This window comes from Tubulanus polymorphus, chromosome 3 (genome assembly GCF_964204645.1).
Source record: "Tubulanus polymorphus chromosome 3, tnTubPoly1.2, whole genome shotgun sequence".
Taxonomy (NCBI): domain Eukaryota; kingdom Metazoa; phylum Nemertea; class Palaeonemertea; order Tubulaniformes; family Tubulanidae; genus Tubulanus; species Tubulanus polymorphus.
In genome coordinates, this window is record NC_134027.1 from 23,734,133 (window position 1) to 23,756,809 (window position 22,677).

The 22,677-nt window shown below is 40.1% G+C and overlaps 2 protein-coding genes across 3 annotated transcripts; one reads left to right on the forward strand and one right to left on the reverse strand.

The window, feature by feature from the left end:
* The first annotated feature begins 148 nt into the window (after nucleotides 1–148).
* LOC141902376 (dolichyl-diphosphooligosaccharide--protein glycosyltransferase subunit dad1-like) lies at nucleotides 149–3,270 on the forward strand. The gene is made up of 3 exons (XM_074790070.1): nucleotides 149–453; nucleotides 2,173–2,329; nucleotides 3,061–3,270. The coding sequence occupies exons 1-2, from the start codon at nucleotides 243–245 to the stop codon at nucleotides 2,301–2,303; spliced, it is 342 nt and encodes a 113-aa protein (XP_074646171.1). The 5' UTR covers nucleotides 149–242; the 3' UTR covers nucleotides 2,304–2,329; nucleotides 3,061–3,270.
* An 809-nt stretch (nucleotides 3,271–4,079) lies between these two features.
* LOC141902576 (integrator complex subunit 8-like) lies at nucleotides 4,080–21,527 on the reverse strand. Of its 2 annotated transcripts, none has more exons than XM_074790377.1 (23): nucleotides 21,284–21,527; nucleotides 19,962–20,123; nucleotides 19,561–19,822; nucleotides 18,767–18,830; nucleotides 18,469–18,657; nucleotides 17,494–17,586; nucleotides 17,113–17,357; nucleotides 16,050–16,185; nucleotides 15,280–15,344; nucleotides 14,769–14,932; nucleotides 14,001–14,134; nucleotides 12,581–12,688; nucleotides 11,528–11,735; nucleotides 10,751–10,860; nucleotides 10,311–10,395; nucleotides 9,599–9,711; nucleotides 8,690–8,749; nucleotides 8,530–8,591; nucleotides 7,713–7,831; nucleotides 6,547–6,701; nucleotides 5,359–5,497; nucleotides 4,628–4,671; nucleotides 4,080–4,296 (listed from the first exon to the last, which is right to left on the reverse strand). In XM_074790377.1, the coding sequence occupies exons 1-23, from the start codon at nucleotides 21,408–21,410 to the stop codon at nucleotides 4,180–4,182; spliced, it is 2,961 nt and encodes a 986-aa protein (XP_074646478.1). In that variant the 5' UTR covers nucleotides 21,411–21,527; the 3' UTR covers nucleotides 4,080–4,179. The 2 variants fall into 2 exon arrangements, with proteins under 2 accessions (XP_074646478.1, XP_074646480.1); XM_074790379.1 differs by lacking the exon at nucleotides 21,284–21,527 and adding an exon at nucleotides 21,109–21,211.
* Between the last annotated feature and the right edge of the window lie 1,150 nt (nucleotides 21,528–22,677).

The window sequence follows — 22,677 nt, forward strand, 5'->3', positions numbered from 1 at the left end:
GTATATGTGATCAGAATATTCATTCGTGATATTGAATCCGGTTCTTTAGAAACATATTTTGTATAACGTCATCGGTTCAAGTTCATCGGTATTTTGTGCTAGATGGGGATAAATAAAGTCTCAGTTGAATTGAATTTGGTCACGTGATCAAACCCGGAAGACACATACTTCCGGTTTCGGACGCCACGTAAAATTTAGTATTTTTCCCGATAAAAACGAACTTTTTCGGCCCGGTTTTCACGATGCCCGAATCAATTTTCTCGGTGGTCGGCAAGTTCTACGATGAATACATGAACAACACGTCGAAAAAACTGAAAATCATCGATTCGTATTTGTTTTACGTGATGTTAACGGGAATCGTACAGTTCGTCTACTGCCTGCTGGTCGGTACATTCCCGTTCAACTCGTTCCTGTCCGGATTCATTTCGTGTGTCGGCACGTTCGTTTTGGGAGGTAATTTTGCTCAGTTACCGGTCTGCGTTTTAGGCAGGGACAGGGTTCCTACTGGCACTGCCCCTCAAATTACAAAATCCATTTTTGAGGGTACAAAATCTGAAGTGGCTACATTTGCGGCGTCGTAAATTCTATACTTATGAAGGTTTTATATTTAATTTAGGATTATGGTCTAGAGGGGAGAGGATTAGTGTCAAGAGCATGAGAAGAGGGTCCAAGGGTTAGGGTCTGTTTAACCTCATAAGGATTGGGGTAAGATGAGGCTATATGTAGTTGAAACATTAGCCTGGTTTTCAGCGAGCTCGGTGGTCTAGTGGTATGATGCTACACTAGTAATTTACTGGCCCGGGTTCGAGTCTCGCTCGATCCGCTCTATTTTCTCTAACTCTATTCTCCACACTTGCCTTAAATTTTCTAAGTCGCGCAACTAGTGCGCATGCGCAACGTGAATTAGCCAATCAGAATGAAACGTCGTAAATATCGCTAGTGTCGTCCGTCTACGGCTTCGTAAAAATAGCCTGAGCGTACAAAATCATTCAAATTCTGAGTTTAATAGCCCTTCCTCTTGGCCCCTCAAACCCTGAAAATTGTTTCTCTCAGAGAATTTTGTATCGCCTATTTCTAAAGAACCTTTCTTCATACATTCTCTCAATGTACACCATGAATTGTAGAATGTAGTGAGACAAAATAAATGCATTGTGATGATAATCACAGTAGTTGCTTTAATTGCACACTGGATTGGTATTTTATCGTCTTGGTAGCTAGATTGGTTTAAACACAATGGTCATAAGCGGGCCATGCGAAAAAAATCAGGGACCAGTTGCTCAAAAGTTGGTTGAGCTAACCGGTGTGTATCCTAGTTGACAAATGATAGCGACAATTGAAATCGCATTTTGTAATCCGTTGGTTAACTGGCCCCCGCTCCTAGCTGTCTGCTCCTAGCACACATGCTCTCCGCGCAACATTTTGTTGCATAATTACGTTATTTCATTAATGATAATCAGTTGATCTACTTTTATTATGCATCTACAACTCGTTCGGTGAGGAATTTACATCTCGAAATAAACAGCAATTTTTATCCCAAAACTGTAATGCACTTGGGACTTGAGTCAATACAAAATGATCCTGGGATTATTTTCCTTCCACATCTATGCAACTGAGCGTAGGTGATCTCAACTGCTAAACTGAAGTCATTTAGGGCCTGTAGAGAGAATCCCACAATGATAAGAAAAGTCCGAAAATGTAACTTCGAGATAGTAGATTATTTCAACGTTTCGACTATATCTGATTAGTCATCTTCAGGAATAATGAGATACTACAAAAATTATGAGATATATATACAATCCAGAGACAAAGAGACTAATTCAAGTAATCAGAGATGATACAAACTAAAGAAAAATTAACGTAGAAACAGTTACACGCTAAAATAGATAAAAGGGAAACTAACCAAAAGGTTAATAATAAACAAAATTTTCTTATCATTGTGGGATTCTCTCTACATCGCGTCAACATGGATATAGTGTTCTATCAATCATGATCATTTAGGGCCTAAAATTTATATTTAGAGACAACTGAAAATACAAATTTTCCTCTCACGTATTGCCTCTTCAGCACTTAGTATGGATACAAATGTATTATTTCTAATGCTGTCAGTTTGTGTAAATGAAAGTTAATTTAAAGTAGAGAGAATCGACATATTTTCCATTTTCTGATTTTCAGTGTGTCTACGGCTACAAGTGAATCCTCAAAATAAACACGATTTCCACGGTTTGAGTCCGGAGCGCGCCTTCGCCGATTTCATCTTCGCCCACGTCGTACTTCATCTCGTCATCATTAACTTCATCGGTTAAAACAGGTCGTTTTACAATCAAATCGGGTGAGTGTTGGGCGGGGAAGGGAAAAATTTTCTTAACCATTTCAGTGCGTCTACACCGCTGTGCGGTGTACGAATCAGTGATGGATTTTGCTAATACACCGCACTGCGGTGTATTGATTTAATTAGTAATTACTAATTATCTCTTGAAACATGGCAGCACCTGTTAAACATAGTGTAATATTAGTAACGATATACCGCGCCAGGGTGTAGACGCACTATAGTGCTATTACCGTTATTCAACACACTAGGGTGGAATTTTTCAGAATTTTCAAATTATCTTCAGCACTATAGGGTATTAATTAGCCAGCACTGAAAGGGTTAAGCCGAGCCCCCTAAAGGAATCTAGAACTTTAGGTGCAAAGCCCTTCTGAAAATCGGTTGTACTGTGAACTCCTGTGAGTTTTGAGCGGGAACGGGAAGATTTTGAAATTTTCCGAAGTTGAGCCCGCTATAGGAATCTAGAACTTTCGTAGCATAGCCCCATCGGAAAATAGATTGTACTGTAAACCCCAGCATCCATCTTAACAGCCTGCGACCATGCCTAAAGATATTCGATCATAGTTTCTGGATGATCAGTTTTTGAAATTGTGCTGATAAAATGTCTAAGGCTGAAATAGATTGTCCGTTACGTGCAAAGATTTTATGGACATTTCTGGAAAAATGACTCTTTATACATGTTTGACTGTATTTCAAGTTTTTGGGAACTGAATTTTTTTTGGGTTGTTTTTCAGGAATTTTCTACAACAAACATTGAACGACCATCAACATTTCTCTACAAGATCAACATTTGAACGGAATCGAAAAAAAAAACAAATATGCATTTTACCGAAAATAAAATAAAAACGTGGCACATCTACTATTTATTACTGTATATATGACAAAAAAATCTCTTTCTAAAATTATGTATTGCGCCTTTTCAGGCACAAATAATAAAAGTTTTCAAGGAATTTTCATTCTCTAAGTTCTTTTTGTTTCATCTCAATGTCAAGGATTTGTCAACTCCTAATTCCTACTCATGACATGACGATACTGTGGCCAGTCATGGCTTAGATTTAGGACACAACGCAAGACTGGTCTTAATCACAACTGTGCCCAGGGGCTGGTTCCATAGTTGAGACTTTAGTTCAAAAGTGGTCTTAAATCTTGAGGTTCAATTGATAGATCTGCTATGATTGAAACTAAGTTGATCTTAGACTGGTGCTAAATGCAAGCCATGACTGGAACTGGCCCGATCAACTACCCATGGGATTGGACCAGAAGAACGCCTTCCAATACGACACATCAAGGGATCCAACTAAGGCAAGGTTTACTGTGCCCGTGAATAGAGTATTTTCTACAGGGTCCCTACGACTCCTTGACAACTCCTAAACCAAAAGTTTTTTTCACATGAGCAAAAATCCTTGAAAACTAGAATTTTGAGAAAAAGGCAATTTGAAAATGTCTAGGTTTTAGGCCTAGTCAGTAGTCATACACACAGATTCCATGGAATTAACTGGTTTAGGCGGTTATTGAATAAGAAACCGAGTTTAGTTCGTGAAAAGGATTATAGTCGCTGAATTAACAGTACCGATTTAGGAGGAGTGTTCCATAATTGGGATATGAAACTAGATATATATGAAATGTTCTCCTTGAAAAGTCCTGGAATTCTGGAATGACTGATCTGTAGGGACCCTGTTCTAGTTACTGCAAGAAGCTCGAAAATATAAATAAAATTGAAGTAAAAACTAAATTTCTACAAATATTTACAGTTCTTTACTCGCATTATCGACTACTCTGAAGTGAGAGAGAATTTAAGGTACAAAAATATAATGGGAAATATTTCATCCAGCCAGACCAATCTTGATTCTTTATCATAAATATTGTTTCGCCATCGCGCGTAGGAACTTCTGTTTTCTGACCGCAGCAGCAGCGTTCAGTACAGTTTCCATGTTACTGTTATTGAGATCGGGCTGAGCAACCGCTTTCAACTGTAAGAGAAATATATTGAAATCAGGTACATGTATTTGCAGGTTACGAAGTCTGGACAAACACTTCTTTAAAGTTGGATGATAAAATCTGCCTTAGGTAAAATCCTGAAGACATGCGAAGTGTGGATGAACACTTTTCGATTGTGTACTAAAAGGTCGTCATTTACAAGGATCTTTGGTAAAGTCACGAACGGATGTGAATTTTTGACCATCAAAAATCAGAACAATAAATGAAGAAAGGATAAAATGTTCGAATACATGATGAGTTCAGTGGCATTTATGAAAAGTTGAGCTTTTTAACTATGTATTCATGTAATTGTTAAATACTTACAGCCTTTTGTTTCTGTTCTATTTCACCACGTTTATTGTGTAAATCTAAACATATACTAGTTAAAAAAAAAGGTAGCGTTGATGACCGGTTTTGAAAGTAGACACTGATGAAATGTCCGTCCGGTGTGTGTAATTTCCAATTGAAAATGTTTCATGAGAGTACTGAACGCATGTGGCATGTGGACGATCACTTCTCAAAAATTTGCTGATAAAATGTCTAATTTCTGGAGTTTGCAGTTCATTTTCAATTAAAGATGTCTCAGAAGTACTGAACACGTGAAGTGTGGACGATCAATTTTTGAAAATTTTGATCAATTTTTGAATGCGCACTGCTGACATAATGTCTAATATCTGGTGATCGATTGGTGTTCATTTGCAATCAAAAATCTGAAGTCCTGAACACGCGTGAAGTAAGAACAATCACTTTTCAATTGGCTCAAAAAACGTCTAATATCCAGCGCTTATACAGTGCAAACCTCGTTACAGCGAACTTCACGGGACCGGAAAATGAAATCATTACAGCCAAAAGTTTGTTATATAAAATTTTCTTACTTTGGACTAAATTCTATACCGGTATTTGGTATATGCGATGAGTTCAGGTTCACTGTAACAATTTTCACTTAACGTCGTTTTCAATTCAAAACAGATTAAGGTGAAGCGTTGAACGCACGAAGGATCCACGATGCTGATTGACGTCTGCGCAAATATAGACGCGGTGTTATAAAAGGATACGGATCAGAAATTCTAATACGGTTATATCCCAGATACAATCGTAGTACGTATCCATAGCGTCGTAACAAACTTTCTCTTGTAACGATTTGAACGCGGTCGTGTAGTCGACGTCGTCCAAAAACTGGCACAAAACAGCCACCTGCAAAAACATACTCGCTGCTTAGACTTAACAAGAACGATACCTTGTTTCTCCATGGCGGCCGGGTCATTTTTGTAAAATATTATAAAATTTGTTATCAGTTCATGTTCAGTTCAGTTCATTTCTATAGCTGTCTGGGGTCGGTCGCTCAAACGTTGGTTAGAGTTAACCAGTGGATAGTTGATATGGTGACAATTGAAATTTCATCGTTACTATGGTATTTAATGGCCGGTTATCTTTTACCAACTTTTGAGCAACTGGCCTTTGGTCTGTTATGGTATAGTAAATCACGATTATGAAAAAAGTAATGTACAGGGTAGATAGGCAGCCAGTCGGGTCAATTTTAACGCTCAGCTGAGAAACAAGGTATCAATTTTTTTAGCCCTAATTTAGGAGCTTTTTCGAGCCAAGTAGTGATAAAAAATAAACTTACGAAAACTTTATCCACTTATATGTTGGAAGTTAAGATTTGACTCTCAATTCAATTCATCGGGAATTAACGAATTTGAGTCAAGTCCTAACTCAACTTGTCAACTCTGACCAAATCGAATTGCTTAAATTTCAACACAGCTTCTGCATTAAGTCAGAGCTTCACAATAAAGGCAAATTTGTCTTGTCAAATCATTGTGAAATCATATTCGATTTTCCTAATTATTTGCTATCACGTGTAGTCTAATCAAACAAGATTTGCACACCACGATAAATTTGAGGTCTCGTTCGAAACGACTGACAAGAAAATACTATCCTATCATAGGATATAATACCGAAATTCACTCATAGGCTATGAATGAATTTCAGTTTCTCTTTAAGCTGTGACCATTTATATCAGTTTTTCAACAAAAAAAATTCATGATTTGATAAATCGATTTGAATTTGATGCCAGGATAAATACGATTTTACTTAAAATCAAACTTAATTTGACGTGATAAATTCCCCTTAAATAGCATAAATAATGGATCAAAATATTTTCACGGACACTTTTCGTACATTTTCATGACCTATTGCAATACGACGCCCGTTATTTGGTATTCCGAGCGATTTCAAATTACCTGCGTGTGACATTGCAAATGCGTACAACATCGAATCATGTTTTTATAGATTTGATCGTCGTACACCGACTTCGGAACGGGTATCGTGAAAAAGTCGGACGCGACGACTCCGGCTTCCAGGTAATAACGCAGCGCCGGCGTGTACTGAGCATTAGCTGTAATGATAAAAATGTCCGTTACACTCATGCGAAGTGTGGATGATCAGTTTTTGAAAGCGCGCTGATAAAATATCTTTATAACGCAGCACCGGCGTGTACTGAGCATCAGCTGTAACATTTCGCATTTCTTGAAAACGCGCACAAGATTTCTAACTTGAAGAGTAATACAAGTCACAATTTGCAGAAGCGTTCATATTTCATTCGGTTGGCACTGAACATGGGTTTGGAGCCTTGCCCCAGGAAATCTTAAGCTTAGATGTGGCCTGCTGCCAGTACGATGCACCCCTCGAACTATTTGCTGTCTGTACTATGCACCCTCTCAGACAATCTGCCGTCTGTACACTGCACCCGCTCAGACAATCTGCTGTCTGTACCCTGAACCCCCTCAGACAATCTGCTGTCCGTACCCGGCACCCTCTCAGACAATCTGCCGTCTGTACACTGCACCCACTCAGACAATCTGCTGTCTGTACCCTGAACCCCCTCAGACAATCTGCTGTCTATACCCTGAACCCCCTCAGACAATCTGCTGTCCGTACCCTGCACCCTCTCAGACAATCTGCTGTCTGTACACTGCACCCGCTCAGACAATCTGCTGTCCGTACCCTGAACCCCCTCAGACAATCTGCTGTCTGTACCCTGAACCCCCTCAGACAATCTGCTGTCTGTACCCTGCACCCCCTCAGACAATCTACTGTCTGTACCCTGAACCTCCTCAGACAATCTGCTGTCCGTACCCTGCACCCTCTCAGACAATCTGCTGTCTGTACACTGCACCCGCTCAGACAATCTGCTGTCCGTACCCTGAACCCCCTCAGACAATCTGCTGTCTGTACCCTGAACCCCCTCAGACAATCTGCTGTCCGTACAGTGGACCCTTTCAGACTATCTTTATGAATGGCCCCTGTAGACAAAAATTAATTCATTACCCGGTAACCCACTCGGCAATGCCCTTACATTTGTATTCAAGAAAGGAAAATGAATTTGCATGAACTTTATTGAACTCACCAAAGTAAATATCCGCCTGAGTTCGCAGCCACGACGGCTGCCGTGGAAACATGTTGAGACTGTGTTTAACGATGATGTCGACGGCGTCTGAAACAGCTGCAGTATTCACATCAGCGGCGCTGCAAAAATAAAAAAAATAACATCGAATTATCAATTTAATTGAATCGATTCAAAATCAGGCAACCATCCTGAATCGTGAATTAAACAATCCTCCTCAATCCATTTCCACTTTTCATCATCTAAAATTAAACACCTGGAACCAGTTTCACAGTTTAACACCTAAACCGCCTCGAGCTGATTCCACAGTTTAACACCTAAGCCACCTGGAGCTGGTTCCACAGTTCAGAGTAAAGATCCAAGGCAGAAATTTGAAATTCACCCAGATTTACTTGGTTATAAGTGAACGCCGCTGACATGTTCACTCATCAAATACTCGAGAATTTCTAATAGGAAGATGTCAATTTCTGAACCGAATTGGACGTCTTAGGCGTTTAGTTTACCATAAGCTGTTAAATTTGAATCCCACTGTCACCGTTGTTGCGCAGCAGACGAAAAAGAGTGAGGCTGGATTTGAGTGGCTTGAGGAGTAATAGGCAGGGTGGATATAGGCGGATTGAGGAGTAATAGGCAGGGTGGATACAGGTGGATTGAGGAGTAATAGTCAGGGTGGATACAGGTGGATTGAGGAGTAATAGGCAGGGTGGATACAGGTGGATTGAGGAGTAATAGGTTAAGCAAGTTTGTATAAGATGAATTTAAGAATTTCAACAGTTCTCGGTAAGAACTATCGAACCAGCCTCGCGTGTTCTGTACGTACTTGTTCAGAGCGTTCGGTAATAAAGACGTGTAGTCGGCTACGATATCGATTCTCAAATCCGTCTGCAAAGAAAAAAGATTCAAAGCAAAACCTGAATTCGAAGCGAGCAGGGATGCGATGAGGTGTCGTCTTTCGCAGGAGATTTACGATGTTAACTCACACGAACTAAACCGTACAATTTCACTAAACACGAGATCACTAACGACAGAACTGCCGGTTCCTGAAAAAATGAAGAAACAAAGTATTACTGAGATATAACTGGTAACTATTCATTCATTGTCCACCTTAAAAAGTCTATCACCAAATTTTACCTCAGAACCAAGAAGATACAAGACAGATACTGAGTTAGAGTTGGCGAAATAATGATCATTTCTTCGCGCACAACAGAACAAGAGTTTAACCTTTCCCTGTATATGACGAACTGGGCTCGTCAATATAGTATTGGATAGCACTAGTCACCACACATCATTATAATTCGATGTACACGTACCACAGTGAGACAACTTAGTTTCGATTTTTTTCTGAAAGATTTGGAAACCTCGCCAGTTGGTTCGGGTGGTTGGCCGGCTGGCGGCGCCAGGTCATGCATTTGCTATGCTGCCACATTTTCACGGTGGTCGGATTTTAGAAATACTTAGCATTTCTAGGTATTTCCATCAAGAAGACACAGGGGCAAATCCACGGGGCATTGTAAGACTTGTAAAAGTCCATCAAAATTTTCTTAGTGCCATTTCCTATTTTGTCAACAAAGATAATAGGAGCATTCCAGTGCGATAGTGCCCCTAATATATCCTTTTTGGACATACAAATACCCTTTTGGGATGTGACAAGTCCTGCAAAACTGGCCTTAAGATTTACCTGCGAAACTTCATAATAGGCAAGGCCATCTCAAAAATTAACGGTTTTTGTTTTATTCAAATCGCTTTAATTTTTTACGCCGGGACCCCAACACCACAATTTAACCACACACTCATAGCGAAAGGGTCGACTGAAGACAATTTTACTTGTAGAGACAGACAACTCATAAGATTAATCTTTGAAAAAAAAGACTTATAACGATTACCGGTACCTTTAACGATTGCACAAAGTCCATAAATTGACCACGAGGCATCAGACTGGGTACGCTTTCGTTTCGCTGACCTCCTCGTTTGTTCGACGTGTGGTTCTTAAACATCGGAATCACTGAAAAAAAAAACGCGCCAAAAGATTAATCAACCCTTCGGCTGCTTAGTGTTACCGAATCACAGCGGCCAAGTATCGCAGGCTTAGACGCGAGGTCGCATCAGAGTTTCAGAAAAAAATTGAGCAAGAGTTTTAGAAATACAGGAGGCGCTCTCTTCCTCTGGTTAAGTTGGGACTGGTAAAATTCTACCCCGACTTGGTGTCAAATACTGAGTAAGAGTTAGTGAAATACAGCAGCCTCTGTGTCTCATTCGGCATAGTTGCGTCTGGTAAAATTCTACCCCGAGTTGGTGTTAAATACTGAATGGGAATTTGAAAAATACAGCAGCCTCTGTGTCTGATTAGGTAAAGTAGGGACTGTTAAAATTCTACCGCGAGTTGGTGTTAAATACTGAGTAAGCGTTTGAGAAATACAGCAGCCTCTGTGTGTCTGATTCGGTACAGTTGCGTCTGGTAAAATTCTACTCAGAGTTGGTACAGCTCAGACATTCGGCACACTTAAGGTATTCTACTACCGAGCTGATGTCAAATACTGAGTATTTCTAACCAAATAAGGCCACACCTAGGCCTATTCTGGTTGTATTATCATCGCTAATTACCTGTCTCCCATAAAGCTTTAGCCGGTGGACGAGCGCTCTTTAAATTCGGCAGTTCTCGACAAGCTTCCGACAGTAAACGCGACAACTGAAAAGGACGAAAAAAAATTTGTTTTAAAATATAGACTAATCTACCAATATTGGGTCGTCTGAATAGTGAAATTTGAACAGAAATTAAGAACCATATCAGACAATATTGTCCTTCAGTTTGTCAGGATTTTTTTTCAAAACTAACCAATCAGAAAGGTCATTCATTAAAACAGGGTGTAAGAACTGGTTAAGACAATTCGAGCATTCTAAAATTTTGATTGGTCAGTTCCACCAAAATATCGACCAATCAACAAGGCTTACAACTGGTTATTCCAGTATTTTGTTTGAAGCGTCCAACGTCATCCGAATCCGCACAAGCTCTCACACGAATTCAGCGAATTACGAATTCCTACCTCGAGATACGGATTATCGGAGTTGGACAAGTTGCGTAGATAATCCCAGTCTCGTATGTTTAACAGGAACGCAGCGCATTGTTTGATTACCTCGCCGCCCGGATACATGTCTGCAATAAAACAACGAGCGAAAACAAATCATCAATGCCATCTGAATCTCGAAAAACAAAGAGAAACATTATTCCCCATTATTGACAAAGAATTTGAACATAAACCCACAGCTTCAGAAATGAACCCTCTTCCATAATCGTTAGTTAAATCAGGCTCTTTTAGAGAGTAGTTTATACGTCGTGATGACGATTGGTACTGGATCCTCTAAGAGATATAACTGATTCGAATTAAACCCACACAACTCTGGAAATGGATCGATTCTATCAGGGTCGAATTACACCTGCACAACTGTGGAAATGGTGTGTAAATGGATCCATTCTTCCATGGTCATTATCGAAGCCACACAACTGTAGAACTGGATCTAGAGACAAACTCACCCAATTGTGGAAATGGATCGTATCTAACATGGTTGAATTGAACCAACGCAACCGTAGAACCGAATCCAGAGACTAATTAAACTCACACAACTGTGGAAATTGGCCCTGAATTAATTTCATGTATATAACTGTGACCTGAATCTTGACTGAAATTGAACCGACAAAACTGTCGCACTGGATCCAAAAATAAACTCAAAATGATTCAAAGTTTGTTTTTCATCAATAGCCGGTATTCCTCACTTACCAGAGTCTAATCTGAGACTGGTTACAGCCGGTATTCCTCACTTACCAGAGTCTAATCTGAGACTGGTTATACAGGTTTTGCATCGTTTCACCATGTCCTGCATACTGGTCGTATCGGGCACCTCGCCGGTCTCGTGAAACTCTTCCAGATCGACGACCAACGACTGATAGCGGATCAATTTGCATGATTTATACGACACGTCCTTGATCGTAGCGTCTGCCGCCGACAGCAACGATCGCGATTTGTCGAACAACTATCAAAAACGAAGGGAGAACATTTCACGTATTTTGAAAGGTCGAAATGAACAATCCGACGATGAGGATATTTCAAATTTTGTTTATCTAAAAGTTTTAACCCTTACAGTGCTGACTAATTGACACCCGAAAGTGCTGGAGATAATTTGAAAAATTCCACCCTAGTGTGTTGAATAACGGGAATACCACTATAATGCATCTACACCGCGGTGCGGTGTATCGTTAGTTACTAATATTTCACTATGTTTGACTAGCGCTGCCATCTTTCAAGAGAGATAATTACTAATCACATCAATACACCGCAGTGCAGTGTACTAGCAAAATCTATCACTGATTTATACACAGCACTGCGGTGTAGACGCACTGAAAGGGTTAAGAGATCTAAATCCCGCCTTCAGAGAAACAGTTACAAACGTTATTCTTTCACGATATCTTTCACAAAATCGCATTCATTTCTGTTTCTCTGAAGATGTAATACAGACGGTATTCGAAATTTAAGGTGAATTTTCAAGAAAAATTGCTGATAATTGCCTACATCGGACAAATCACTTAGAGGATTTTTCAAATTCCCGACAGTTCTGTTTTATTCACTGTGTAAATCTTCATTTGTAAACATTTCTAACTTGCAAGACTGAATTATAGGAAGACTTGAACTAGACCGAACTATTTTCATAAATGAAATGAAATGAAACGATCCCGCAACAAAGCTACGGTAAATGGATTTCCAAATGAAATGTTTCCCAGGGTAGAAGAAACCCCATCAAATTCTGAAATATTTCCAATATCGTTTTGAAATTCTCGATTTGCCAGTCAGAAAGTGAACAATCAGAGCATTCGAACATACCTGAATTTCCATACAATGTTTCGCTTTAGCGACGAGAATGAAAGCGATGACCGGTAGTTCACCTTGTAAACTAACCAACAGCTGAGACACTTCACGAGGCACAAACCACTGAAACACGATCGAAACGACAAAATCTACATTCTCCAGTGTAAGATGTTTTGGTAAACACAAAGGCAGGATAGAGTGTTTTATCTTTACTCCGGGATGCGAAGGCATTGGTTTGTTTCAGACTGGCACAGTACTACCAGTTTCTCAGCAAGAAATAACCTTTTAACTAGCTACACAGGAAAAATAAAGAGAAGGAGAACGAATAATTGGGGGTACCTGGTCTGATAGAAGACTCACTAGCAAGTGCTCCGGGTCCCTTTTGCCTCCTCTCCACATTGGAATTGAGTATACGTGACCTAACGTATGACTCTGGGACCTACGTATTTCCACGGTTTCTCATTACAATTTAAATCCAAGTTTAATCTCTCAAAACTAACTTATTTTAATTCGCAGAATAGCCGTGTTTACAATAACGAGACGAGTAGTACAGGTTAACTATTTACCGTATTTTCCGGCCAATAAGCCGATTTTCTAGCCTCAGATTTCTACCCAAAATATCGTGATCGGCTTATTGGGCGGATACGATCTGACATAAAAAATCACTTCCTGATCTATGCCACTCTAATGCTCTCAATGATCGTCAAAATCAAGAAAAGTGGTCGATATTTATTTGAGGTCATTATTTACTACCAATTATAATCTATTTTGAACTATTTTATTTTTACTTTGATTGTTCCATCACCGCACAGCGGCAATGGTATACATTTATATAACGCGCGAGTTCATCGTACTACCACGTGTCAGTTCATACATTAGTATATATGCAAATCAGCAGTGAGCCGCGTACTGCGTGTATGGCTGTGTGTATAGTAATCAGCTGAGTGAGTCTATATATAGCACAGTCACTCAGCGATGATAGTATACACAGCACTCTCACACATCGGCGGGCGCTACTGTCAGCCTCTTAAATCGTCAATTAAGACGAACTAATTGACAAATCAGTGAATTAAAATCTCTGATGAAGGGCATCGGCTTATTGGGCGAAGCTTTATGAAATCCATGTATTTTAGGCTAAAAAACTGCCCTCGGCTTATTGGCCGAGTCGGCTTATTGGCTGGAAAATACGGTATATGACTTTCGCTACTAATGTATAGAAGCTTCATTGGTGGAAGCTTCATCGTGCGTCAAATAAATAGTTAACCTTAATAGTACTACTTGTCTCGTTACATTTATTCTAATTCGGCAAGCTCTTAACTCGCAACCGTGGAATGGGGGTCCAGAGCACAGAGTATTGTAGCTCAGATGCGCATTCAACCCACCCTCCATCATTGTAAATGAAACGAAAATCGTCGACATTCGAAGCACTACTGACCTTGTTGCTGAGATTGCGTAATTGCGCCGGCGATTTCGAGCGCATCAATTTCCTGACGATGCTGTGTACGAGAGCTGGGTCGCACGTTACTATCAACTGACGACTCAATTCGCCGTCCGTCGACGCGTCTTCACCTGATTAAAAAAGACAAACGCAACGAAAAAACCTTAAAATCCTTTCAGTGCGGTGTATAAAACTCGGTGACTTTGCTCATAATACACTGCACCACAATATATCCTTGTAATTATCATCAGTTATAATTGCTGAGAGATGTCAAACATCGTCAAACATTAATTATCAACGATACTTCGCACTGCGGAGTAGATGCACTATAGCAGTATACAACCTACTGGGTTGAAATTTTTCAAAATTTCAAAATCAACGTTACACCACTTTAGTGTAAAGGGGCCTGATGAGGTGGGCCACCAAAATTGTGTCCTTTTGGCCGTCCCCCGAAATTCATCCAAACTTACTTGGATTTGAAGTGAGCGCTCAGATCTGTCATGTGCATACTCGAAAATACTCGAGAAATCGAAATAGGAGGATGTCGATTTCTGTTCGGTATTTCGAGGACTTTCACAATCCCACTATAACCGTTCTTGTGCAGCATACAAAGAAGTGCCAGGGTGGATTCTGATGGCTTGAGGAGTAATAGGCAGGGCGGATTCGGCTGGATTGAGGAGTAATAGGCAGGGCGGATACGGGTGGATTGAGGAGTAATAGGCAGGGCGGATACGGGTGGCTTGAGGGCTAAAGGGTTAAACTTACAGAATGAAAACTCGTCGTCAAATGTGTCCTCCCTGAATTCATTATAATCTTCGAGTATGAAAGCGATATCCCTGAGTTCATCATCCGCGTAATATGACTGTATCGTACTGTCTAATAGTAATCCTATAAAACCATTCTCAACCGGGATCGAATCACACAAATATCTGCACAAAAATAGAATATTTCATCTCATTAGGTCAGTAAAACCAAGATTAGTTACATAAAGTTCTTAATGACTTCAACGACTCGGTAAAATTATGATTAATCACTAAAACTGACCACTTTCTCAACCACAGTGGCTTCAACGATTCAGTTAAATCATGATTAGTTACTAATGACAACCTTTCTCATTGGTAATGACTTTGATTCAGTAGAATTGCAATTAGGTTACTAATACAACAAACTACTTGTCGTCAATGACTTCAAAAGATTCGGCAAATTTACGAAGATGAGTTCTAGCATTTTCATTATATCTAGGTTATTTCTAGCTGAAACAATATCCCGAAATTACCTGAGAAAACATTTGAGATTCATTTTCTGATTCAGCGAGCAATTGCGCAACACGTCTTCGCAAGCCTAGAAATTATCGCAGAAATCATGAAAAAACAACTCATCAAACCAAACACGACGGAATGGATTACTTTTCATGCCCGTCCTCCCCGACCCGCGGTACAATTCTTTTGGAGAAAAAATGAAACCCTGCGCTCATATTGCGCTGGATCCAGATACACAGATACGAGTTAAGATTCGACTCAATGAGTTGAACTCATTGAAAATAAACTAATTTCAACTCATAGTTAACTCTAACGCACAACTGTAAAAAGAGTTGTAGAAAAGCTGCGTTAACCTGGATGGACCCAGTTCCACAGTTGTGAGTTAGAGTTAACTCTGAGTTAAAATTAGTTCATTTTGAATGAGTTATCTCCGAGTTAAATCTTAACTCAGAACTGTGGAACTGGACCCTGGTATTAAACGTTAAGCGCTACTACTGCACTGCGTGATTTTATTTCGAAATCACGAGCTTTCGCCATCAGCGCACAGCGTCACCGGGTAAACGAATCCAGAGTCCGACGAAGCTACTACGCAATTGTCAGTGGTGTTGGAACCGTAGCGACGAAAGCTGCGATAATAATTTACGGAATGAAGTATTTTTCCTTTGAATACCATGTTTTTCACAAAATTGAACTAAACATATTAGACCCTGACAAAGATTGCTACCAACCCACCCAATACAGTGTAGCAGCAAACTGGTTTGGTTTCACTTTAAAAAAAATTTCAAACCTTTATGAGAAACTGTAAATTGGAAGCCGGTTGGTCGATCAGTTCTCCGGTGTAGTGTGATATCACTGCTCTTCCTTCCATCACGCTGCGCACTATATTACACGTAGACACCTTGAATAACATTTTACCATCGACCCTGAAAAAGCCACGCATAAAAAACTTCCGAGATCATTTCTTAAAAACTTGCCCTTTGTTTTTAATCAGAGTCGAGCGATGTGGGCGAGTGCGCTGGTTTAGAGCAGTGTATTCAATAAGAAATTAACAAGTCAGGTCCATTTGAAAAAACAGGAGGGTCCAATAATATGTCACAGTCCCTGAAACGAAAGCTGGTTTGAAGTAACAGGCAGGTCCTTTACAAATGAGAGACGGGTCTGGGACCTGGGACCTGGCTCTAATCGAAAACACTGTAGAGAGCTCGTCTCCGGGAAGCCAGGTCATGGCTTCGAACCTCGTGCATATAGCCATTGTGTCCACTGGCAAGAGTAGACCCTTGTTGCCTTTCACCCAAGAGAGTAAATGGATACCTGACCCGAATGCTTAGTAGAGTTGCTCAGATGTTAATTCCTCCAGGGAGAGATGACGGATACATAATAAGAGTTTAACAGGGTCCCTATACAGATCGGTCATTTCTGGATATAAGGAGCTTTTAAGGAGGATAAAATTTCAAATTTTGAGAAAGCGTCCCAATTACAGTGGACTCCTACCAAATCGATACGGTTTATCTCGGTAAACCATTAATTTGGTGGTTTTGTAAGCAAATCCTTATCTTTTACACCACTAAACTCAGTTTCTAATTTGGTAACTGCTTAATTGGGTGAAGAAAATCACCCAATAGTAGTTTGTAGTTTATCGTACAACTACAAACATTTCTAAATGCATATTTCTCAAAATTGAAGGAGTTTCATAAGAGCTTCAAGCATTCTGCCCAAATTAAGAGCTTCAAGCACCTTCGAAAACATTCTCTGTTTAGAAGGGGATTTTATGGAATCAAGGAGTCATAGGGACCCTGGTTAAGAGATATAGGCTGTGGATAATCAAGCGCATATTGCCGGGATAAACCTACCCGGGATGGCGGTATATCTCGTCCTGTAACGAATTCCGGTAGATCAACGATAATTCCAGTTTGACGTTGTCTTCCAACAGTATTTCGACGATGCCCCGGAAATCGCCGCGTTTCGACGCTTCGGCCCGTTCGTATAAACCGACGTTGACTGGTTCCGCTTCGACGATCGGTTTCAGGCTGTTACACGCGACCGTATATCCGTGCAGACGCTTTTTGTCCACGCGACAAAACTGCGGATCTTTCAACTGTAGAGAAACATTCAGAGATTACGGGTCTTGAAACTGAGCAACTGGATCCAGAGACAAATTAAACCGATGCAGCTGTGGAACTGTTTGTATATGTTTACGAAAGACACAAAAAATAAAACTTGTTGTTATCTACCTTTTCCAGTAAATCTTTTGTCTTTGTGAACATGGACAATGCTTTCTCGATTTCCGACACGTAGAAATAGTAACTGCCCAATTCAAAACAGACCTGCGAAAAGACAAAAGCAAGATGACGAAAAACTAATCGCTTGGCATTTCAACTCAATTCTACAAATAATTCTCAAAACTGCTTCAAAATCTAATGAATTTTACAGTCACTGGTCCCAAAATGGAAACTAAACGTATATGTTCCTGAAAAACAAACGCTTAATTAGCCAATTATATAGGCCTATATATACTGAATTTGCATATAATAAAAATTAAGTAGAGATGCAGTGTAAAAACTACTGAAAATAATGCATTATAACCATTGGTTATTTTGAAGATAATTATACAGGCTTTCTATTGCTGAATATAGATTTGGTCAATCAAAAATTTTGACCGAGCCCTCAAAGGTCAAGGCCTACAGATGGCGGTATAGTACGGCGGACATTCTGCGGATATACAAGACAAACGACAACGGAAGTTCTGCGGTCTAACGGGTTAACCCCCTACGGAGCGAAATCACCTGACCGCGACGACGAGAAAATCTGCAGCGCGCGACGTGTACTATACAGGGATGAAAAATAGCCCATATTGAAAAAGTCCGAAAATATTTTCAAAAAAAAGAATTCTTTTGGGGAACAAAAATCAGTAACTTTTAGCCAAAAAACTTACTTCCTTTTGGTCAAAATGTTAATAGTTTGGGCCTGAATTAGAGCCGCTTTTTGAATGAGACGCCATATTGGTTTCTCCAACTCCACAGTTGTGCTAACAACTGCCAAAAACCGTCTTAAGGAGCACTCCTAACTACAGACCGCTCCGATGTGACACCCGCGATCGAGGTGATTAAAGCGATTGAGGTGATTTACACTGTTCTCAGGAATAAAGAAAATGTTAGAAAAGGTCGGAAATCCGTCTATGGTCGGATGATTTTCATCCCTGACTATACCTGACACAACGCTTCGTCTCTGGAGATGACGACTCCTTTATCCCAACTGTGCACCGGTTCGTCGGTGTTCTCGTCTAGGAACCCGATACACTCGGCGGTCGGCATCAGTAGATCTTTACCCAAACATTCGTCGCCGACGTATTTCTCTAAGATGTACATGCTGTATACGGCTTGCGGTGACAAATCCATCTGGAAATCGATTTGACAAGAATAAGAGTTCTACGGTGCCCTAAACCCAGCAGATCTAGGAAATTCAATCTGCTTCAGATGCATATTTTGTATCAAGTTTTGAATTTACCATTTGATTTGGAGTTTTCTTCATTGACTTCGGAAAGCTGTTATGTACATCCATTTTCAAATTCCTATAATTGGATAGATCGTGGGGTTTATTGGGTTAACCATTTTTGTATCCAGTTCCAAAGTTTTGTGCGCTTAATTTGACCTTCGATACAGTTCCACAGTTGTGTAGGTTTAATTTGACTCTAGATCCAGTTCCACAGTTGTGTGGGCTTGACTCTGATTCCAGTTCCACAGTTGAGTGAGTTTATTCTGACTCAAAGCCCAGTTCCACAGTTGTGTAGGTTTAATTTTACTCTGGATCCAGTTCCACAGTTGTGTGTGTTTAATTCGACTCCGGATCCAGTTCAACAGTTGCGCGGGTTTTATTTGACTCTGGATCCAGTTCGACAGTTGAGTGGGTTCAATTCGACTCTGGATCCAGTTCAACAGTTGCGCGGGTTTTATTTGACACTGGATCCAGTTCGACAGTTGAGTGGGTTCAATTTGACTCTGGATCCAGTTCCTCCACAGTTGTGTGGGCTTGACTCTGATTCCAGTTCCACAGTTGAGTGAGTTTAATCTGACTCAAAGCCCAGTTCCACAGTTGTGTAGGTTTAATTTTACTCTGGATCCAGTTCCACAGTTGTGTGTGTTTAATTCGACTCCAGATCCAGTTCAACAGTTGCGCGGGTTTTATTTGACTCTGGATCCAGTTCGACAGTTGAGTGGGTTCAATTTGACTCTGGATCCAGTTAAAATAATCTAACAAATGTATATTCAAACACCATTACTTAGTTATTAAGTATTTCTTACCAGCAGTTTAACAGAATCAGAGCGAAAAGCAAATGACTGGACATGGATTTATTGAGCTCCGTCGACCGCAGCACGTCTTCGCGTACAGTTGACATGTTAACGATCAACACTCCCAGAATGCAGTACGTCATCGCCTGCGGGCAGATTCCGTTCAACGCCTGAAGATCCCATTTCATGTGGGCGACCGTTCGCAACGCTAACAGTTGAAGAGCTTTGATCTTTTTCGAGCCGGCGACTTTCTTTTCGGGCGCTTCGAATTCGCCTGAAAATTTCAAATCGTAACGAAGGGTAAAATTTGCGAATGTTTCCTTCGATGAAGCGATATTTTCAGCTTCGGGCCAACTTGAAAGTGGATCCAGAACTGTACCGAACCAAACGTTCAATTCCGACGACGCACGTACCGGTTGGCGGCCCCGTCACTGGCTGACTCGTCGGCTCCGGTTTCGGCGCTAAATACTTCGACATCTCCTCGAAGTGATTATTCCACGCCTCGTCGGTCCTCGCCTCCTCCTTAATCGATGCTTGCGTCATGAACTGGTAAACCAACTCGACCGCGCTCGGATCTGTGCGAGAAATAAAATACTAAATTTCATGATATAAACAATACAAACTTAACCCTTTCAGTGCTGACTAATTAATACCCTATAGTGCTGGAGATAATTCCAAAATCTTTTAAAATTCCACCCACGTATGTTGAATAACGGGAATACCACTACAGTACGTCTACACCGCTGCGCGGTGTATCGTTAGTTACCAATATTTCACAATGTTTAACAGGTGCTGCCATCTTTCTATAGAGATAAAAACTAATAACTAATTCCACCAATACACCGTATTGCGGTGTACTAGCAAAATCCATCACTGATTTATACTACTGAAAGGGTTAAGAAATGCTTCAACAATGATAACTTGATCTTGATAGGAGTACTGGTTTCCCACTGTCTCCACTTGCTGAAGGTTCTTAAAAGGTTTTTTTTTAGGTAGTTGATATTTTGCCAATGCGGCGGCATTATTTCAGAAAACGCTTTTTTACCAATGGCTATATATAATAAGATACAGGCGCCTACTAATAAAATATAAGAATAAAATCATTAGGCCTATATTAGGTTAAGGGTTTCGATAGGTTTAGGGTCTGGAGGGTCTAGGGCCCAGTTCCACAAAATGGATTAAGGCCTAAATCGATATAAGATAAACTGAATTGATGAAGCCCTCTATGCCCCTATTTTCTGTAAATCTGTTCTCCACACTTTCCTTGAATTTTTTAAGTTGCGCACCTCAGTGCGCATGCACGGGGTCAATTAGCCAATCAGAACGAACTATTGGCAAAAAACAGGGGTAAAAGTGCAGATCCGCACCTCTCGTGATTGACACAATCTGCTGAATGACAGAATCCAGGCTAAAATCTTTCTATTCTCTCTAGTGAAGATATCTTAAAATTAACCAATGGCAATGTACTGAATTGCTGATGACATTTTGAATCTGAAACAATGGTATTTAATGTAATTGATTGCACTGTTTACACGGAGAGGAGCGGATTTGCACTTTTACCAAAAACAGGAATATCCACCACTGCAAAATATCCACCACTGCCTTTATTTTAGCACCGCTTCTTATTGTGTGACAGAAAACTTTGAATGATGAAATAACCCGCGACAATCCTGACTTTTGAGGTGACGGTAAACTGAAATCCTTCTTACTCCAATAGCCTGGGCCCTCTGCCTACCTGGGTCGCCGGATGATGTCAAGTGTTTTTCGAGCAGTGATGGATCGAGAAGAAAGTCCAACCATGTTCTCTTAGTCGGGGTTAAACTTCTGCTGGGTCTATTCAATAAATAATCAACTGTTGCCATGATATTCCAATTCAATTCCAAGGGCTTTAATTCAAATTTTTAAAAGCATTTTAGGCCATGTATACGATATATATAGCCGGGGCCCAAATATTCGGTTATTCAGTAGTGCCGGGGTTATTATTAGTTCCAGGACGAATAAGTTGCCTTATAATTCAATTCAATTCAATAAACTTTATTGTTCCTTATTATTACAAATTCATGGCGGATATACGTATTACAATAAAGTAGATACAGACATACATGCAATGATTCACATTTCAAAATGGTGGGATAAGATAAACTATAACAAAATAAAATACAAAATACAAACGGTTCAGGTGGTATAAATTCAATTCAATTCAATAGTCTCTTTATTGTACTAAATACACCATTGCGGGTCGAAATGTACAGAGTGATATTTACAAATAGTATTTACAAACTATAAACATTTCATATTAAGATAACAATAAGAAAAACAACAGCAGTTTCTTGTTAGCTACTAGAGTCGATTTCTAAAGCCTATTAGAGATGCATTCCAAGTCTTTTCAGAGGCCGGGTCTTGGTCGCCCATTTGGATCTGGCTCATTGCTCTGTTTAAGCATGAGGCGCTTTTACGGAATTGAATCTGATTCGGTTTAGCTAAATCCGATTCGATGTTGGAAAACGAAAGGATTAGTAAATCGAATCGTTTTTCGTAAATGAGTCGAATCAATTTATCAATTTAAAGGTCGCGATTCGAAAGAAAATTAATGGGCGTCAATGGTGACCGAATTATTGATAGATGATGGTCTGGGATAGATGTCTTTAGCCCGCGGTCGGAGAGGAAGCCATTTTGGATTTCACTGACTAAATCGCCACTAACTTGCTCGCCGAGCAAGTTCGTCGATTTAATAAATTAATTTACTAAACCGCGTCCATAAACGAGTTGATTTACCAAATCGGATTCACTAAACCGCGTGCCGTAAACGCGAAACTTAAATCGATTTACAAAGATTCAGTTTCGTAAAAGCGCCTTTGGATTTAGTCCATGGTTGAAGTCATCATATTTCATTTAGACGTGAGCACTATTATGAAATGAAACTCATTTTCAATGGCAATCTCTAAGTCTCGGCGAATGTATATCTTGTCCTCCTTTCTATGAGACGATGATTACTTATCCAAAATTTACACGACCTACACCTCGTGCGATTTCACGGTCAGCGATGACGTCATTGTTAGCTCACAAATTAACTGAAATTAAATAATAGGGACCGGGGCTAGTTTTTAAGGGGAAAAGCCGATTAACGTT